The sequence below is a fragment of the Colias croceus genome, chromosome 24 (assembly GCF_905220415.1).
Source record: "Colias croceus chromosome 24, ilColCroc2.1".
Taxonomy (NCBI): domain Eukaryota; kingdom Metazoa; phylum Arthropoda; class Insecta; order Lepidoptera; family Pieridae; genus Colias; species Colias croceus.
In genome coordinates, this window is record NC_059560.1 from 1,586,462 (window position 1) to 1,603,995 (window position 17,534).

At 33.7% G+C, this 17,534-nt stretch overlaps 2 protein-coding genes across 2 annotated transcripts in view; one reads left to right on the plus strand and one right to left on the minus strand.

Moving 5' to 3' along the window:
* Nucleotides 1-17,489, minus strand: LOC123702701. The gene is made up of 18 exons (XM_045650480.1): nt 17,426-17,489; nt 11,006-11,135; nt 10,356-10,503; nt 9,451-9,620; nt 9,067-9,206; nt 8,195-8,342; nt 7,737-7,901; nt 6,674-6,810; nt 6,150-6,223; nt 5,774-5,861; nt 3,403-3,465; nt 3,228-3,283; nt 2,733-2,789; nt 2,121-2,196; nt 1,614-1,743; nt 786-1,001; nt 363-480; nt 1-106 (listed from the first exon to the last, which is right to left on the minus strand). The coding sequence occupies exons 2-18, from the start codon at nt 11,133-11,135 to the stop codon at nt 1-3; spliced, it is 2,022 nt and encodes a 673-aa protein (XP_045506436.1). The 5' UTR covers nt 17,426-17,489.
* The window catches only part of LOC123702699, a 13,244-nt gene continuing 10,696 nt past the window's right edge, over nt 14,987-17,534 (plus strand). The window contains exon 1 of the mRNA XM_045650479.1: nt 14,987-15,174. The gene's annotated coding sequence lies outside the window, so the exon portion shown is untranslated. The remainder of the gene's footprint in view (nt 15,175-17,534) is intronic.

A 17,534-nucleotide genomic window follows, 5' to 3' on the forward strand; every position in this document is an offset into this window, starting at 1 on the left:
TTAACGAATATTGGCTTGGAATATTTCACATAGGCTGGGATGGTGTTTCAAAATTTTCTTAATTTGGGCAACTCGATCTTCAGCGAAGGTACTTTCATTAAGTTCACTGTTAACATATTATATAAGTTTTCATTAGAATTTATCATTTCGTATGATGATGATGGTGATGGTGATGATGATGAAAATCGATGTAGGTTTTGATGTTGATGATGATTTAATAATAATTAATGTAACTTATTGAAATGACGATTATCATGATGATGTTATCAATATTGTCGATTCAATACGCAAACAAGTGACACTAAACGTAGCGATGGATAAAAACAATAGGGATACACAGAACGCAACAGAAAAAGATTTACACTTTGTGTTCACTATCTTGTCCAATAACTTCGAATCTCTTGAAGTCAATACCGTCATGATAGAAACATTCTTGGTTTATTTTATCCAGTTTCTCTTTAACTGGTAATAAATCTGCCACTGAAATTAGATGAGTTTTATAAATGGAAAATATTACATGATCTACACCAAAATGATATTACCATAAAAGAGAAACCATAAGAATTAATAAAAAAAGTGACAGTGAAAGAACTACTCAGCAAATGCATTTAATTGAAAAACTGAATTGCCTCTAAATTTAAATCAATTGCCGAAGTTAAGTGTGATGTAGCATCTTTACCAAACCTAACCGCTACGCTACGCTACAATTCTCTTTAAATGAAATCGTTCCAAACAACGAAATCCTCTATAAAAAATAAATATAGAAAATCCAACAAAATGCTCACAATTAAACACATTCTGAATACTCGATACAGACGATCCAGATTGTTCCCCATCCCTGCAAGTACAGGGTGGGAGAGAGAGAGATATATCCGAAGTCTGTACAGCTATTCCGTCTATGGGATTCGGCCAATCAGATAAATTATCTTCAGTTATATCGAAATCTACTTTTTCCTTTTTGGTCTTTTCTTCTATCCTCTTTTTGAGGATTTCTAGTTGTTCTGTAATATATTTGTTAGGAATTACTATGAAATAGTTAATGACTTACAAACTATAGTTCATTCATTTATCAAAATATATTCTTAGATTAGACGCGTTATCATCTATTCATTTATTGTAATATATTCCACACTTTTTCAAAATAATCCGCAGTAATATGCTTATGCTGAAACACTTTCAAAATAGTAGTTCTTTGCGCATGGCTGTACTGTCCAAAGAGATATATTAATGGCTAAAAGCATATTCATCTGCTGGTCCAAATTGACTTCCATCTTTAGTAAATGATTGTAAAACATTGTTTTAATTAACCGACTTCAAAAAAAGGAGGAGGTTATCAATTCGGCCGGTATGTTTTTTTATGTATGTACACTGATTACTCCGAGGTTTCTGAACCGATTTACGTGATTCTTTTTTTGTTCGATGCGGGATGGTATCGAATTGGTCCCATAAAAATTATATTCGGATAGGCCCAGTAGTTTTTATTTTACGAGCATTTTTGTCTGTATTTGTAAATGTTGCAAGTGCAAGTTTGAAGTCGGTTCTTTTTAACGCAGTTATCATTTTGAACTTGTTTTTATATCTGTGTATGTTGATGTATGTATGTATGTACTCACCAGGTGTACACGGCTCATATTCGTCAAATGTCTGCTCAAAGTGTGTGAACGGATTCGCGTGCATATACGGTGGTAGTGTTCGTATGAACGAGTCCATCTTCATACGTTGGCACTTTTCCATTGGACATGTCTGGAATATATTTTTTGAGTTAATTATAGGGTATTGTAGGTTCGTATTAAATCAATGTTGGATGGTTTTAGATACTATTCATATAGGAAATTTATAGCCGGAGAAACATCGAGGAAAGAGCGGAACATCTATGAAAAAAATTATGCAAAAATGAGGAAAAATGCTCGTAAGTAGATAATTTGCGAGGGTCAACTAGAACACACCGTAAAAATGCATTACCCAATAAAAATATTAAGAAAATGATAGGTACCGGACCCAAAGCAGTTCCTTGGCGAACCCCTCTATAAAGTTAAGATAAATATTTTTTCGATTTTTAGCTATAAATATTTTTAAACCTAAGAATAATTTTCAAATATGGAAAATTCATAAAATCTTACCTTTTCATAATGAATTGTATGATCTTTGTCAGGCACATGTGTTGCTATCATATCCATGCTATCGTTGTGTAAGCTCCTGTGAAAGCGATGTATGAAAATATATATTATTAGTTACTATTGTAAAACATGGCCGTTTTCACAGCTTGAAATGTGCTAATTAGCGTATCTGTCAATTAAAATCATACAAATTTCGTATGATTGAAAAAATTACCAAAAAATAAGTTAGCTCATCAGAGTCATTATCAAAAAGTGGTGATAGAGGCCATAAACCTTACAAAATTAGAGTTATAGAATACTAGCTTTCCAACCGCAGCTTCGCCTGCGCAGTCAAAGAAAAACCCGCATAGATCTCGTTCCCGTGGGAATTCCGGGATAAAACCTATCCTATTTCCCGGGGTAAAAAGTAGCCTATGTCCTTTCTCGGTTATCAAAATATCTCTATACCAAATTTCATGCAAATTGGTTCATTAGTTAAGGCGTGATTGAGTAACAGACAGACAGACAGTTTATAATATTAGTATGGATTTCTAAGTTTTGTTAACAAGCTTGTTTTGTATTTGATTAAGATTTATTTTTAAAATTATATAAGTATATTCTAGAAATTAAGTTTACCCCAAAGCTGACACTGATTCTTCTGCATTTTCTTCGTCCTCTACCTTCGATGATTCTCTGTTTTCAATAAGAAGTATTAAAGTCTTAATAGCCCATATATATTATAGGATTTTAAAAGGTTTAAATTATCATCATACTTACAATATAATCTTACGAAATTGTAATAGATATCAAGTGCATACCTACCGCCTACGTAATAAATTTTAAAGAACTATTGAAACTTTCAGAGAAAGAAGTTCTATAACTTTTGATCTGATCTCTACAAATTGACTCATTTTTTCAATTATTCCTTTTAGTATGAAATAAAAAATACAAATATTTGTTTGAACGCGCTAATCTCGGGAACTACTGGTCCGATTTGAAAAATTCTTTCGGTGTTAGATAGCTCATTTATCGAGGAAGGCTATAGGCTATATATCATCACGCTACGACCAACAGGAGTGGAGCCACGGGGGTGAAACCGCGCGGAGCAGCTAGTAATTATAATATAATTACTTCGAATGCAATTCTTCATCATGGTCCTCTTCGTTCATTTCACTAAACAGCGAATCCTGAAAATGTGTGAACAGCAAGTTTATAGACAATAAATTTTAAAATAGATATAATTTGAGTATTTTTGTAATTTTACGTTTCATAGTAATTAATTGAATAAGTGAAAATTTAAACTTACAATCCTTTTTCCAACATTCAAGACAACTTTTGCTGGTTCTGTTGACTGTCTGTGCCTTTCTCGCTGTAAAAGGTTCTTACTAGTTATTTATTTATAATTAAGAAATAAATTTAAATATGACATGGATACTAACTAAATCAGGAATTTAAAAAAATAGTAGGTAGATTCTAGATTCGTTCTGTCACTCAACTTGATACCTATTATACAGTATTCTAGGAGGTAGCAACGTTGACAAGTGAGCATTTTAGTATAGTTGGTTCTTTGATATGCTGTTCCTCTTGCTATTTCGGTTACAGTACGGGCTGTCTGGCTGGCCGCAGTGGTTGCGTTTAATAGTGCGCATCTTATCTGCACAGGAAAATATCCTTAATTTAAAGTCATTTTTTAACGCGTAATTTTTAATCTTTAGCCTTTAGATAGATCCATTAGACATACATTTTTTATTGCAAGACGTTTTTTTCGTTGTTAAATAGGTGCCAGACGCAATTTTTATTTCAATATAATTAAAATATCATCGAAATAAGTGAAATTCCATCAACATGAGTCCCAGTGAAGGATAAGTAATCACTGTGTTACTTATACTATATATAATATTCATTTTACTATTTACAGTTTTTTTGCAACAATCTACCATATCGCCTCCTTTTTCCCAACGAACCTCAAATAGGACGTTAATGTAAACTTGATAAAAACCAAATTTCATCAAGAAATTAAAGACTTTTTAACGGATTTTAAACGCGATTTATTCATTGTATTATTTTCCCAAGTCTTTAATTTCAAAATGTATAATACTCGCGTAAAATCAAACACTAGAAAATACAAATATCATCAAATTCATATTTATACCCAAAAGTGTAATAAATATGAAACCATCTATTAAAAATATTAGTTTACTAATTATTCAATATAAGTATTAAAAACCGGCCAAGTGCGAGTCGGGCTCGCGCACAAAGGGTTCCGTAGCAGCAAATATAATAAATTACAGTTAAATCAACCTATCTCAAAAACTATAAGAGATACTTTGATCAAACCAAAAATCGTTGAAAGAGTTAATTAGCATGCATCACCTCTATTTTTTTTAGAATTTTATACCCCGTAGTTATAAAAATAGAGGGGGGGGGGACATACTTTTTACGACTTTGAGAGCTGATATCTCAAAAACCGTTCACTTTAAGAAAAATGTTTTTTAGAAAACTTTATATCATTTTAAAAGACCTTTCCATTGATACCCCACACGGGTATGTACATCGAAAAAAAAAATTTCATCCCTCAGTTACATGTATGGGGGGCCCCACCCCCAATTCTTTTTTTTACTATTTAGTGTCATATTTTTGTAGCGGTTCATACAACACATATTCCCATCAAATTTCATCACTGTAGTACTTATAGTTTCCGAGTAAATCGGCTGTGACAGACGGACAGACGGACAGACGGACATGACGAAACTATAAGGGTTCCGTTTTTGCCATTTTGGCTACGGAACCCTAAAAAGGATAATATAATATAAATAATAAAGTTATTACTTACCTTTTAAGCGGACTCATGTTGATGTAATTTCACTTATTTCGATGACATTTTAGTTATATTGAAATAAAAATTGCGTATGGCACCTATTTTACAACGAAAAAAACGTCTTGCAATAAAAAAATTATGTCTGATGGATCTATCTAAAGGCAAAAGATTGAAAATTACGCGTTAAAAAATGACTTTAAATTAAGGATATTTTCCTGTGCAGATAAGATGCGCACTAATAAACGCAACCACTGCGGCCAGCCAGACAGCCCGGACTCTAACCGAAATAGCAAGAGAAACAGTATATCAAAAACCCAACTATACTAAAATGACTTTTTTTTAAACGTTGCTAGCTCCCGTACTACAGGGTGTCCCACTATTGGTATACTAATTTCTAAGCGCGAAGGGACTTGTAGTTTTGCATACACTGATAACGTAAAAAAATTTTAAACAAAAAAATTACGTAAAAAACTTTTTGCCTAACTTTTCCTGAAAATCCATGTTTTCTTCTCTAGCTTCGCGCAGCCGGGATGCTTCGCTAATGTGAGCATTTTGTCTATGAAAACATAATCTTAAACGATAGCTCACGTGCTGGTGGCAAAGTTGGGCGGGTTGCTTGTTATGGGTGTACACATAGAGTTTTACGAATTCATCTGTTTGAAAAAAGAATGCGTCTGGAATTTTACAAGTATTTTTTACGTACTCAGCGTATGCAAAACTATAACTTCCTTTGAGCTAAGTGTACCAACAGTGGGACACCCTGTATAAAAATAAAAACATATAGGTAAAAAAGGGAATCTATAACATCAGAATCCTAGAATACATTAAACCTAAAACGTCAGTATGTACATAATCATACCAATCTTGTAGTAGAAGCAATTTCCATAGAATCCCTTGCACCAAGTAACGTAGCTTTTGTTATAGCTTGAGGCAATACGCTTGAAGTGCTAAAATATTGTTTGAAATTTTTGAAATGAAACTACTTTAAGGGCGTTGCGAAATCAACGTCACGTCATGGCAATACCGTCACGTCATGGACTAAGGCGACGATATTTGATAAAAATATTAGAAAATAAATTCGCAAAATGTATTAGAATGTAAGGAAAAACACATCTCGTATAGTGATTGAGCAATCTTTTTATGGGCCAAATTTATTTTTGTGCTACGAGGGTAGCACAAAAATAAATTTGTTACAAGTGTTACGATAGCTAAGAAGTGAATAATTAGTTACTTACATAATTTTTAATATGGAGCCCATTGTACCTCTTACATCCACACTGGCAGTGGGTCGATGGTGACTTATATCTGACTGTTTACATTATTTTATAACTTAAATGATTTTTTTTTATTAAATTCGGGTTGTGAAATATTATTTTGTAGTAGTAGCAAAGTCTATTAAAAAAGTCTAATAAAAAATAATGTCCGTTCGAGGCATAATCTACGGCTATTAATAATTTTTAACAGAAACAAAACTGACTTCAAATTATTAGAACTAGTCCAAATTGAATTGAAACAACATGAGATGCACCAGCTTTCAAATAAAAAAGAATCATCAAAATCGGTTCACCCAGTCGAAAGCTCTGAGGAAACAAACACAAAAAATACAGTCGAATTAAGAATCTTTTCTTTCTTCCTTATTGAAGTCGGTTGCAAATTGCCATCGGTATCTCAAGTGACATTTATTCATCCGAAAAAATATTAAATCATATCTAAAATTATTATAATTTTCATTAAATACATAATAATTAATATAACTTACACCAAATCTAAACGACTGTCGTTCCGTCTGTACGTTTTGGCACTCCCATTTAGCTCCAGTGGGTTGATGCTTTACATATTCATCTTTTATTGTGTCGAGATGCAAACAGTTCGAATGCAGGAACATATCGCTGAATACTGCAAATATTTGAAAAATATTCAGCTAAAATATACTATCGGTAAAATTATCCGCTTGGACTAAAAACCCATATGTATACGAAGTTAAAATTTCCCAATTTCTGCCCGGAGTAAAAAATTTAAAATACTCGTGAAATTATTCACAAAATTGAAGTCAATCGGTCCAGTTAATTCTAATACAAGTCTAATAAAATAAAAAAATGTCATATCGGTTTGAATTTAAGTAAAAAGCCTAAGTTATTTTATTTTAACATTAAAATCAATGTATTTTCTTTCTTTCCTTCTTTATTTAGTTTTTTGACTTTAACAAAAAAAAGTCATATTTCGTGAATCCATACATCCTTACATACATCATTATGATTTGGCACACGCAAGTTTTATTTTAGAAATACATGCAATGCAATATTAATCTATATACATATAATAAATCTGTAGAAGGGTCAATTCTGTACATTGAAAATATTGAAAAAATAACTAGCAGGGGGTGTTACTGGATCGATACCAAACCCAAATATGTGATTAAAAAAATTTTTGTCTGTCTGTCTGTCTGTCTGTCTGTCTGTCTGTCTGTCTGTATGTGCAGACATCACGTGAAAACTACCGGTTCGATTTCGATGAAACTTGGTATAATTATACCTTATTATCCTGGGCGTAAAATAGGATACTTTTTATCCTGGAAAAATACGTAGAAAAAAAATTAATCTCAATTTTTCAGTTATCCATAGACGTTGTTCTGTAGTAGGTACCGCGAACACACGTTGCGTATTATTATAGACCTAGCCGTATTTGGGTCCAATAGATATTTATAAGATGTCATTGTCCGAGTTACTCAAAATGGAGAAATAAACCATCCACGCAAAGACCGACATCCGCGCGGACGGAGTCGCGGGCGGAAGCTAGTTGATTAAATAAAATTACTCTCTTACCATAATCTTTCCATTTAGGTGGCGCAGTTTTAGCGGCTTTAACATTCTTCAACACTTCCCTCCTCTGGGGAGGTTGAAATTCCGCCATATCACCAAAAATAATGAACGGTGGGTTTTCCCCATCTAGCATTTCCCACCAATTTTTCTCGTGTGGTACATCAGTCTCTGTTATTTTGAGAACTATAATCTTAATATATATAAATCTCGTGACACAATGTTTGTCCTCAATGGACTCCTAAACCACTTAACCGATTATAATAAAATTCGCACACCAAGTGCAGTTCGATCCAACTTGAGAGATAGGATAGTTTAAACATGTATGTAGGTACCACGGGCGAAGCCGGGGCGGACCGCTAGTTTATTAATAGGTTTCTTTACAGTTTACACTTACAATACCACAATTGCTTACAAATTACAATTACTATAAAATATAATCTCTCTAAAAAAACAAAACTAACCTTCCTCACTTTTTTCTTCAATTTCACAAGGATCTTCCTTAGGATCATCTTGTATAGGAGCTTTTGTTTTCATAAGTGAAGGTAGATCGAAAAAATATTGGTTCGTCTCGGGAGTTCCACCCGCATAATGATATACAAAGTTCTGGAACTAAATTATATAAAATTAATGATTTAAATAGACAATATAACAAACGATTGCATTAAAATTGCAAAAAAAGAGTAACTAAACATAAGAGGAGCATTGAAATTGACAATTTGTGTCGTCATTGAATGTAATATAAGAGCTAGCGCGCAAGATCAATTTTTGTCTCCGCAACTATATTGTCTCTCCCATCAACTCTATGGGCTAGTAAGAAAGTGCGCACACGTAGCGACGCAACTCCCCATAGAGCTGATGGGAGAGACAAAATAGTTGCGGAGACAAAAGTTGCTCTTGCGCGCTAGCTCTTAGAAAAGTTTGTGATATTTACGTAATTTTTAAGGCTAACTTTCTTCGATTAGGTATGTCAGCGTATTTATAAAATTTGATAATTTTTAACTGTGTGAACGTGTTATGCATGGTATAATTATATTGTTACTCTGTTTAGAAGCGGAAAACGAAAACTATTATCAAAGTATTTGGAAGTCATCGGAAGCATTTATATGGGAATTTGAATAGAGCCCCGGCCCTGCCATTAGTAAAAGAGACTAATTTTGACGTCACAACACGACGTCATATATATACTTTCGAAGCCGATACCGGATACGAATTCTTTGACGATAGTTTTCGTTCTGTAGGTATATAATATATTTTTAATATGTTATGTTTTTTTTGTAAAGTACATATTATAATTTGCATATCTATTTATCCAGAAAACATAATTATATCTTACCTCTTTTATAACCTTATTCATCTTATTTTTCCACTCATGGTCTACTCTAGCGGCGGTTTTGTAGCCTCTAGATAGGTTTAGAATTAATTCCTGACTCTCGGAGAGAATGTGCTGTAAGGCGTTTATGTATTTTGTGTAATCTAAAAAGATTAATATTAAACTATATTTTGTATTCACATGTAAATTACGTCCAGTGACAGCTCAAGCTTTGTATATAGTATAGGTAGCGTAGCAGCTCAAATTTTTACGTAGGAGCATATTCAATTCTGAGATCGGTTTATTAATGCGGGCCTTAATCTCAGCCCACTTATCGTAACCTTATTTTCGCTCCAATCACATTTTAACTAATCAAAAAAGGTCTATGAATATTAGCTTTAAAATAACCTTCAACAATCCTTAACTTCTCCAATTTGCTCTTCCTCCTCTCAGAGCACATAACAAACATCAGACCAGCCAAGTTCTTACACTCTAGTTGGGTTTGAAGGGCCGATATCTTTTCCTTTCTTTCTCTATGTGCTTCCCTCATCATGTGGGAGGTTCGTATTTGTTCATTTCTGTGTTTATTTGGTACAGTGATTGTGTGAAAAAATGTAAATTAAAAACGTACAATATAATTATTATTAGAGCTACAAGCTTGTTAAGATCGATAGAAAAAAACTGGACTCGATAAAACTGATATAATACAAACAATTAAAAAATTTGAATAAAAAAAGACGGGTTGCACTCCGGGAGTGCCGGCAGAAGTGAAAACTTGATTATTAACGTTCAGCATGTTTGATATTTTGGAATGGTATCCGTCTTACGCATGGAATATAAGGGCTAAAAAAAAATCCGTCTTACGCTTTTTCGATCAGGCCACGTGTCCTGACGCGAGTTTAAGATTTTATACCCAACGCCGCTAAAGAAGTTTTCACTTCAATAAATAATTGTTACCAAGCAACATACATCAAGAAATAACAACGAGAAAGCATATTTTATACAAAAATGTCGAAAAAACCCAGTATGATAAGTCTGAATAAGACAACTAATATAAGAATTTTGCGTAAAATTTCACGGGGCGCGTCAGTTATTTAAAAAATACATAACATAACAAGCGCTTCACAACACTAGCTAACCTTGTTAAAGTGAAACTTTTATTACATCGCGGCATCGTCTCAAACTTTTTGGTGTGTGTAGCGCATGTCGCGTGACGTACGATAGTTATCGTAAGTTTCACTTTTACCGTGGTTTCATAAAACCACACAACGTTTTTTTAATCTACTAAGATTCATTTCAATTATATTACTCACTGTAAAATATAGTCAAATCTATCTTTCAAAAGCTTTATTTCTTTCTCCAAACGTTCTTGGAAATCTGCTGTGAGCGCTTCCTCCTTTTCTTTTAGTAACTTCTGAATTTCTTTATGATGTTTTTCTTCAAGGTCATGGATTATTCGACCTGTAGATATTTCATTTTTATGGATTTTACATAATTATTGGTAAAAGGTGTAATACTTATCACCGTCCCCGGAGAATAAAATGATAACTGCAAAAACACAACAGTTCAGGAGAAATAAAAAACCGATAATTGACTATAACTTGCCAAGCTATAGACGTAGAGAGAAAAAAAGGCTCAGTGGTAGCTAATTTTTTAACCTTTTATTTTGTATCAAAATATATTAAATAACTTGAAGAGAACTGAAGATAATTAATTAGAACCGCGAACACACGTTGCGTATTATTATAGGCCTAACCGTATTTGGGTCCAATAGATATTTATAAGATGTCATTGTCAGAGTTACTCAAAATGGAGGAATAAACCATCCACGCGAAGACCGACATCCACGCGGACGGAGTCGAGGGCGGAAGCTAGTTTGTAATAAAATTTCAAAAAACTGTTGAACAGGTTTTAAACCATTCAGAATACTATATTATTAATTTATTCCTCTTGCCTACATTACCTTTACAAGGACATGCTTGTACCAAATCCTGCGCATCATCAGCTTTTTCCTGATGCAAAATGTTGGAGTCGGCTGGTGTCAACTGCTCCTCTCTTATAATTTCTAACGTATCAGTGCTGCTTGGCGACATCTTAAAACATATTAATTTTTAAGTTTATAGATAGCTACTGGCCTGCGTAGTAAAATAAAATTGCTATAGTCCATACATGTCACTTTTTAACCCATTGTGCACCCAGCGGCCCGATCGGTCCACGACACAATAAATTTTCTATTGTGTCTGTGATTCCGGGGGCTGAGTTATTAAATATAGCGCCATCTATCGGAATTTACAAAAGGAGTAATTTAAAGACGCATTATATCGGATTTTTCTATGGGAGTAATTTTTTATAATATTTTATTGCAGAAATGAGTAGCCTATATTGTCACTCTCAAGCCTCCTAAGTCCTATTCCTATCTCCAGACAAAAAAGGATAATATAAAATCTGCATTTGCGACTAAAAAAGTGCAAACATACAAACACAGTATCACATTAACAATAGCTATTACTTATTAGTAGACCATGTTAGTAGAGGAGTATGTTTACAATATACAGAATACTATAATAAAAATAAGATTTAGTCAATTAGTTACATCAAAGGACATTTTTTTTTATTAAAATGACATCTTCAGTTATAGCTAGTGTACTATAACTAGATATAGGGTAAATTTTACAACTTATTTTGATCATTGAGTTTTAAACTTCGTACAATTGACTGCAATTTACTTCAATGATTTGGTTACTTTAGACAGATGGGTAAAAGAGGATTAGAGAGATAACAAAGATTTACATTTTAGATAAGACAATGGTGAATGAGTACCTAACCAAAACAATCGGTATATTTTTGAATAGTTGTTCGTTAACTTGATGAAAAGTTAACTTTCGTAACTAAGTACATAGATACAATTTTTTTTTTAATTTTTACATAATTACAAATGGATGGTGTTAAGATAACAAATAAATTCATGAAATGTACCTACCTACCTAGTTTGATTGACTAATACCTACATTGGTTTGAATGAATAGAAAAGTTTATAGTAAGTATGCAATATTTTTCATAACGTTAGTAATGAACACAAATAGGATATTTAGACTATAAATTATTATACTATAGATCACGTTGTCTATACTAATATTATAAAGAGGAAAGGTTTGTATGTATGTATGTATGGTTTTCACGAATAAACTACTTAACCGATTATAATGAAATTTAGCACACATATAGAGGGTAACTTAGATTAACATATAGGATAGGTTTTATCCCGGAAATCCCACGGGAACGGGAACTATGCGGGTTTTCCTTTGAAAAAGCGGGCAAAGACGCGGGCGAAAAGTAGTAGAATTAGCTACTATTGAGTAGGTATTCTGTGGTTCCCCCGTGGGAACTGGACGCCGAGATGCTTGCGGACGTGTATCGCCGCGTCTCAACGTCTAAGTCGCTTGGAGTCAACCCATCCTACGAGGAGGTCGAGCAGTGGAGGGCTGAGGCTATCGATCGGCGGTTCCGGGAGTGGGAGCGCCGGCTTGAAGAGCCCAGCGCTGGAGAGCGGACGGTCGCAGCGATTCGACCGGTTCTGCAAGAGTGGTGCGACAGGCGGCATGGGGCCATAACCTTCCGCCTTACACAGGTACTGTCCGGGCACGGTTGCTTCGGGCGGTACCTGTGTAAAGTCGCGAGGAGGGAGCCCAGCATGGCTTGCCACTGGTGCGCCTGCCCGGAGGACACGGCAGATCATACTCTTGCCGTGTGCCCCGCGTGGGTCGAGCCTCGTGCTCGCTTGGTCGCGGTCGTCGGGTCGGATCTCTCTCTGCCCTCCATTGTTCGCGCAATGGTGGGTAGCGACAGATCCTGGCGCGCGGTGATCACGTTCTCCGAGGACGTGATCTCGCGGAAAGAGGAGGCGGAGCGGGTTCGCGAGAGGGATCCTCACGCAGACCCGATCCGGCGCCGACGTCCTATTGGGCGTCGTCGTCGCGTTGCGGCTGATTTACGCGGCCGCAACCAGCCTCCTTAACGAAGGGCGCCGGGCGATGGAGCGGGCCGGGATTTAGTCCATCGTCCGGTGAGATGAGGCAGCGTGAGACGTGTTCCGCTCACGCCGCCCTATAAGGTTAGAGCTGGCGGGCTCATAGTTTGTGTTGGCCTGGAGACGGGCAGCTGCTGATGGGGTCACGGACGAATTCTACCTATACCCGTGGCCCCGTCGTTTATGTGGCTTGACGGAACACAGTGGGGTTTTGGTCGGTAAGAATCCGACATAACCCGCGGCCCTTTCCCCCGGAGGCCGTGGGTATCTATGCAAGATTTCCCCACTCAAAAAAAAAAATAAAAAAAAAAAAAATAAAAAAAATAAAAAAAAATGTGCAAATGTGCAGTCAATTATCGCGGCATCTAAATAGAAGTTAGATCTACTTATGTTCCTTACCTATGCCTTTTTCTGTAAAAGCAAATGCTACCGTCAAATAGTCTCACTAATCTATAATTTACATCTACAAAAACTACGTTTTAACGTAATTCTCATTTACCTATCATAATTCGTGTTTACTGTGTTTACAGATAACAATAAAAAATATTCCCTTTATCGGTTGCCGACGTTTGAGTCACATCTGTATTTCTAAGAACGTACAGGTAAAAAGTACCTATTGTTTCAATGAAGTTAGGTATTTAATAGAAACAAATGAAGACTCTTTTTGGGTTAAAACGGATTTGGCAATCAGTATTAAGATTTGAAATTGAAACATGAGCGTGTAACGACTTTTTGGATTTTTGGTGTACCTGAACTTTGTGTCTAGGTAGGTATACTATATTGAAGGATGTTTTTATACACTAAATATGTGGATTGTGATCATGTTAAGTGTTGTGAAGTGCCTATATATATATTACAAAATTGGATGCACGATTTAAAGATTAAAACTGGTAATGCCTGCCATTAAAATACAGGCAAAACGCGTTGTAACGTATGTGAGTATTAACTTTTAAACAACAACAGAATTCAACATTTTATCCTTGTGGATGTGTCTCTACATTTAAATTCATAGTTCATAAAATATATTTTTTACTTATGGATAAGATTTATTTTATAAAAAAGAAAAAAGAATTACCTTGTCCGTTCGTCTTTAGTTTATCATTAATTAAATATCGTCGTTATAGTTAACCATTTAATATTACAACATTATTCCATTGGAGCGTGGAAAAGGAGGTGGAAATTTATAATAGTTTTTTTAAATAACTAAGTAAGTACATATAGTTACTGGCTGTAATTTTATATTTTATCATAGAGAATTATGCAAAAATACGTAGGTACCTAGCACAATAATACAGTAACGTTGAATGAGTGATGAATACTGAGCAAGTGTGATCACAGTGTGATGAATATTTTGAACGACAAGCGTGTATTAAAATTTATAAATTAAAATGCGGATATTCGAACATTTCAAATTTATTCCAAATAGATTTTTTTTTTAAATTTAAACAGACAATAAATTATTATTCCGTTCAAAATGCACGGAAATATAAACCCAAAATGGATTCAGTCCGGGATGGATTTTTTACTACTGTTAACTACATAGGATATCGTAATGTGAAAAATTATTATTAATTAGACAAACATAAGGACAAACAGCAATGTGATGTGTATTGTGTGGTGCCATTGTAGTGCACATGTGGCTGCGCGTATGCTATTAATTGCAGATTGTAGTGGAAATGTCAAAACTTATAAGCACGATGTACAATTAAATTTTAAAATGAAGTTTAACGTGTTAAATTTAATAAAAAATGTATAATATGGACGAAATATTTAATTCAGTATTTTATTTGTTTTATGAGCGTTTATTGTGGAATGATCAATGAATTTTAGTGCAGAATTTTGACGCATTATTGACATTTACGCTTGATTGTGAAATGGCAACATTAGAAATTGGAATTTGCTGTCGTGCGTGAAGTTTGTAGCATGTGATGTTTCGTGAAAAGTGTTAATTTTTTAGGAAAAAATAAAGAATTAGTGGATAGTGCTGTGATTAAAAGTGCTAAAAAGATTCTTAAGTGTGCTACTGACGGTGTTTTATGTGCATACTACGGCAAATTACCCATAAAAATATTACATGGATAAAGCCGTCACTTGAGGTTGTTAAGGTTAGTGCTTTTTTCGTCTGTTGTTTTCTTAAAATAGATTTCTGGTCGGGTTGCAATGATATTACAGATTTGTTTGTGTAACGCCTTCATGTGACTTTTCCGATTTTCACGGGACCTTGAACTAGAAACTTATATCAACCATTTTCGTTATCAAGGTTAGGATTGCGCGCATTTTGTGTCACGATATCATTGTTTATTTTTCTTTACATAATGTGTCTTATTTCAGTAAATTAGTGTAATGAAATCCTTTAATCCCTAGTTTTAGTCTTTATCATGTGAATTTAGTGCATAGTTATTGTTTTAATAGAAACGGTCAGCGGACCTAACCTTTCTCGTTGGTGTAATTTTTTGCTGCGGTTTTTTGCACTGGTCGCAATCACCGTTATCTGTGTCGAAAGCTGGAGTAATAAAAAGGTTTTAGACCCCGCGGTCACGACTTTAGGTCTTAAATGCATTGTGATCACATGACTTTTAGGTTGTTTTCACATTTTGACAGTTAAAATTTAACTCCTATCTTATACTGACAGTATCGTGATGAAACTGCTGATCACTGATAACTGTACACATTTTATTATTATTAAGAAAAGAAGCCGAAAACATTTAGTGCATACTGTATGTGTGAAACATGCTTAATGATGTCAATTGTTAGTTTTTTTTCAGTTAAAATAATATCATAATTGGACCATGTGTGAGATGACTTTTGCATGTTACTTGATAGTTGTATATTTATAATAAACACCTATATAAGTATTAATAATAATAATAATTTATTCATTTATTCAAGTAACTAGGACTCAATTTGTTAGTAACAATTAATAACTTAAAAATTATGTTAGTAAGAATACAATTTATTACAATTAATTACAATTTATTATGACTGCTAGAAATGCACTCCACCGCTACAAAGCTATCAAGGAAGCAGACAGTTTATATTAACTACTTTCCATAGTATTCTTGTAATAGATTGGTGCAGTATTTTGATGGTGAATTGGTTATATGCAACAACTTTATTTTTGGACATTTCACAAGTAAACACATGAGATATTGCTTATTTACCTTTGATGATTAACCCATTGAGCCCAGAGCAGCCCGATCAGGCCACAGCACAATAGATTTTCTATTGTGTCTGTGATTCCGGGGGCTGAGTTATTAATTATTTAACATGATTAATGTTTAATTCAGAATATGGTGAAAAAGGGATCTTCAAATTTACTACTACTTAGTAGTTCTGTGATTAAAATAAAATATAATCAGCTTATTTATAAATTAAAAGATAAACATTATGTGTGACTTGAAAAAGACGGCTTTGTGTAATTTTATGTTATCAGGAAAAGCTTAAATTGCACAATGCAGTATTAAAACAATTTTTAAAAATTTGTTTATGTATAGTAGTAAATAGGTTATCTACATGATATGCAAATTTTTCATCTAAATATAACTGAGAAATAATAAACTATAATTCAGAACTTGTTTGTAGTAAGAGAGTTAATGAGTTCAATAATAATTTGTTGCGATCCATCATATTTAATTACATTTAATATTTTGTATAAATATTTATTTTGATAGTTATCTGCTGCCCCTTAAACTTTGAAAGTAAGAGTTGATGTCACTATTCGCTAAAACTATCCCTATTATAATATTATAAATGCGAAAGTAACTCTGTCTGTCTGTCTGTTATGCTTTCACGCTTAAACCTCTCAACCGATTTTGATGAAATTTGGCACTGACAATCTTTAGACCATGAGAAAGAACATAGGCTACCTTTTATTGCGAAATATGTACCACAGACGAAGCCGGGGCGTGCCGCTGGTAACTAATAATTTTTTAACATGTATTTTAATACTTTATTTTGTTAAACTTACTGCCAGATTAGCTATCTCTATTATCCAGGAGTTGTGAAATCAATTCTTGCTGTTTTAACTGACAGATAAGCTAAACAGAATGTAACATACCTGTGTATTTCTGTAACTAATTTACCTGTTTAGTGTTTCTTTAAAAATGGTCAATAAAAAGTGACTTTAAACCAAAGAGGAATGAAAGATATCTATATACATTTTCTATATGTAAACAAATAGACTGCACCATGACATACACAATGCAGAAATTGTTGGAATATATTTTCTAATAAATATTTGTTTCTCATAAAATTTCACATTTTAATAACATATTTACTTATTTCACGGACCCAAACTATTTTTTATATGAATTTTATTTAAAGCAATAATGAAATTGTAAATTTAATCATAATTACCTCTTATTTAGTTTTTCTAGACTATAAAATTCAGTTGATCACTTTAAAAAATGATGAAGTAATTTAAATTTGGGTGTTTCAATATTTTTGTACTTTTTTAATATTTTTT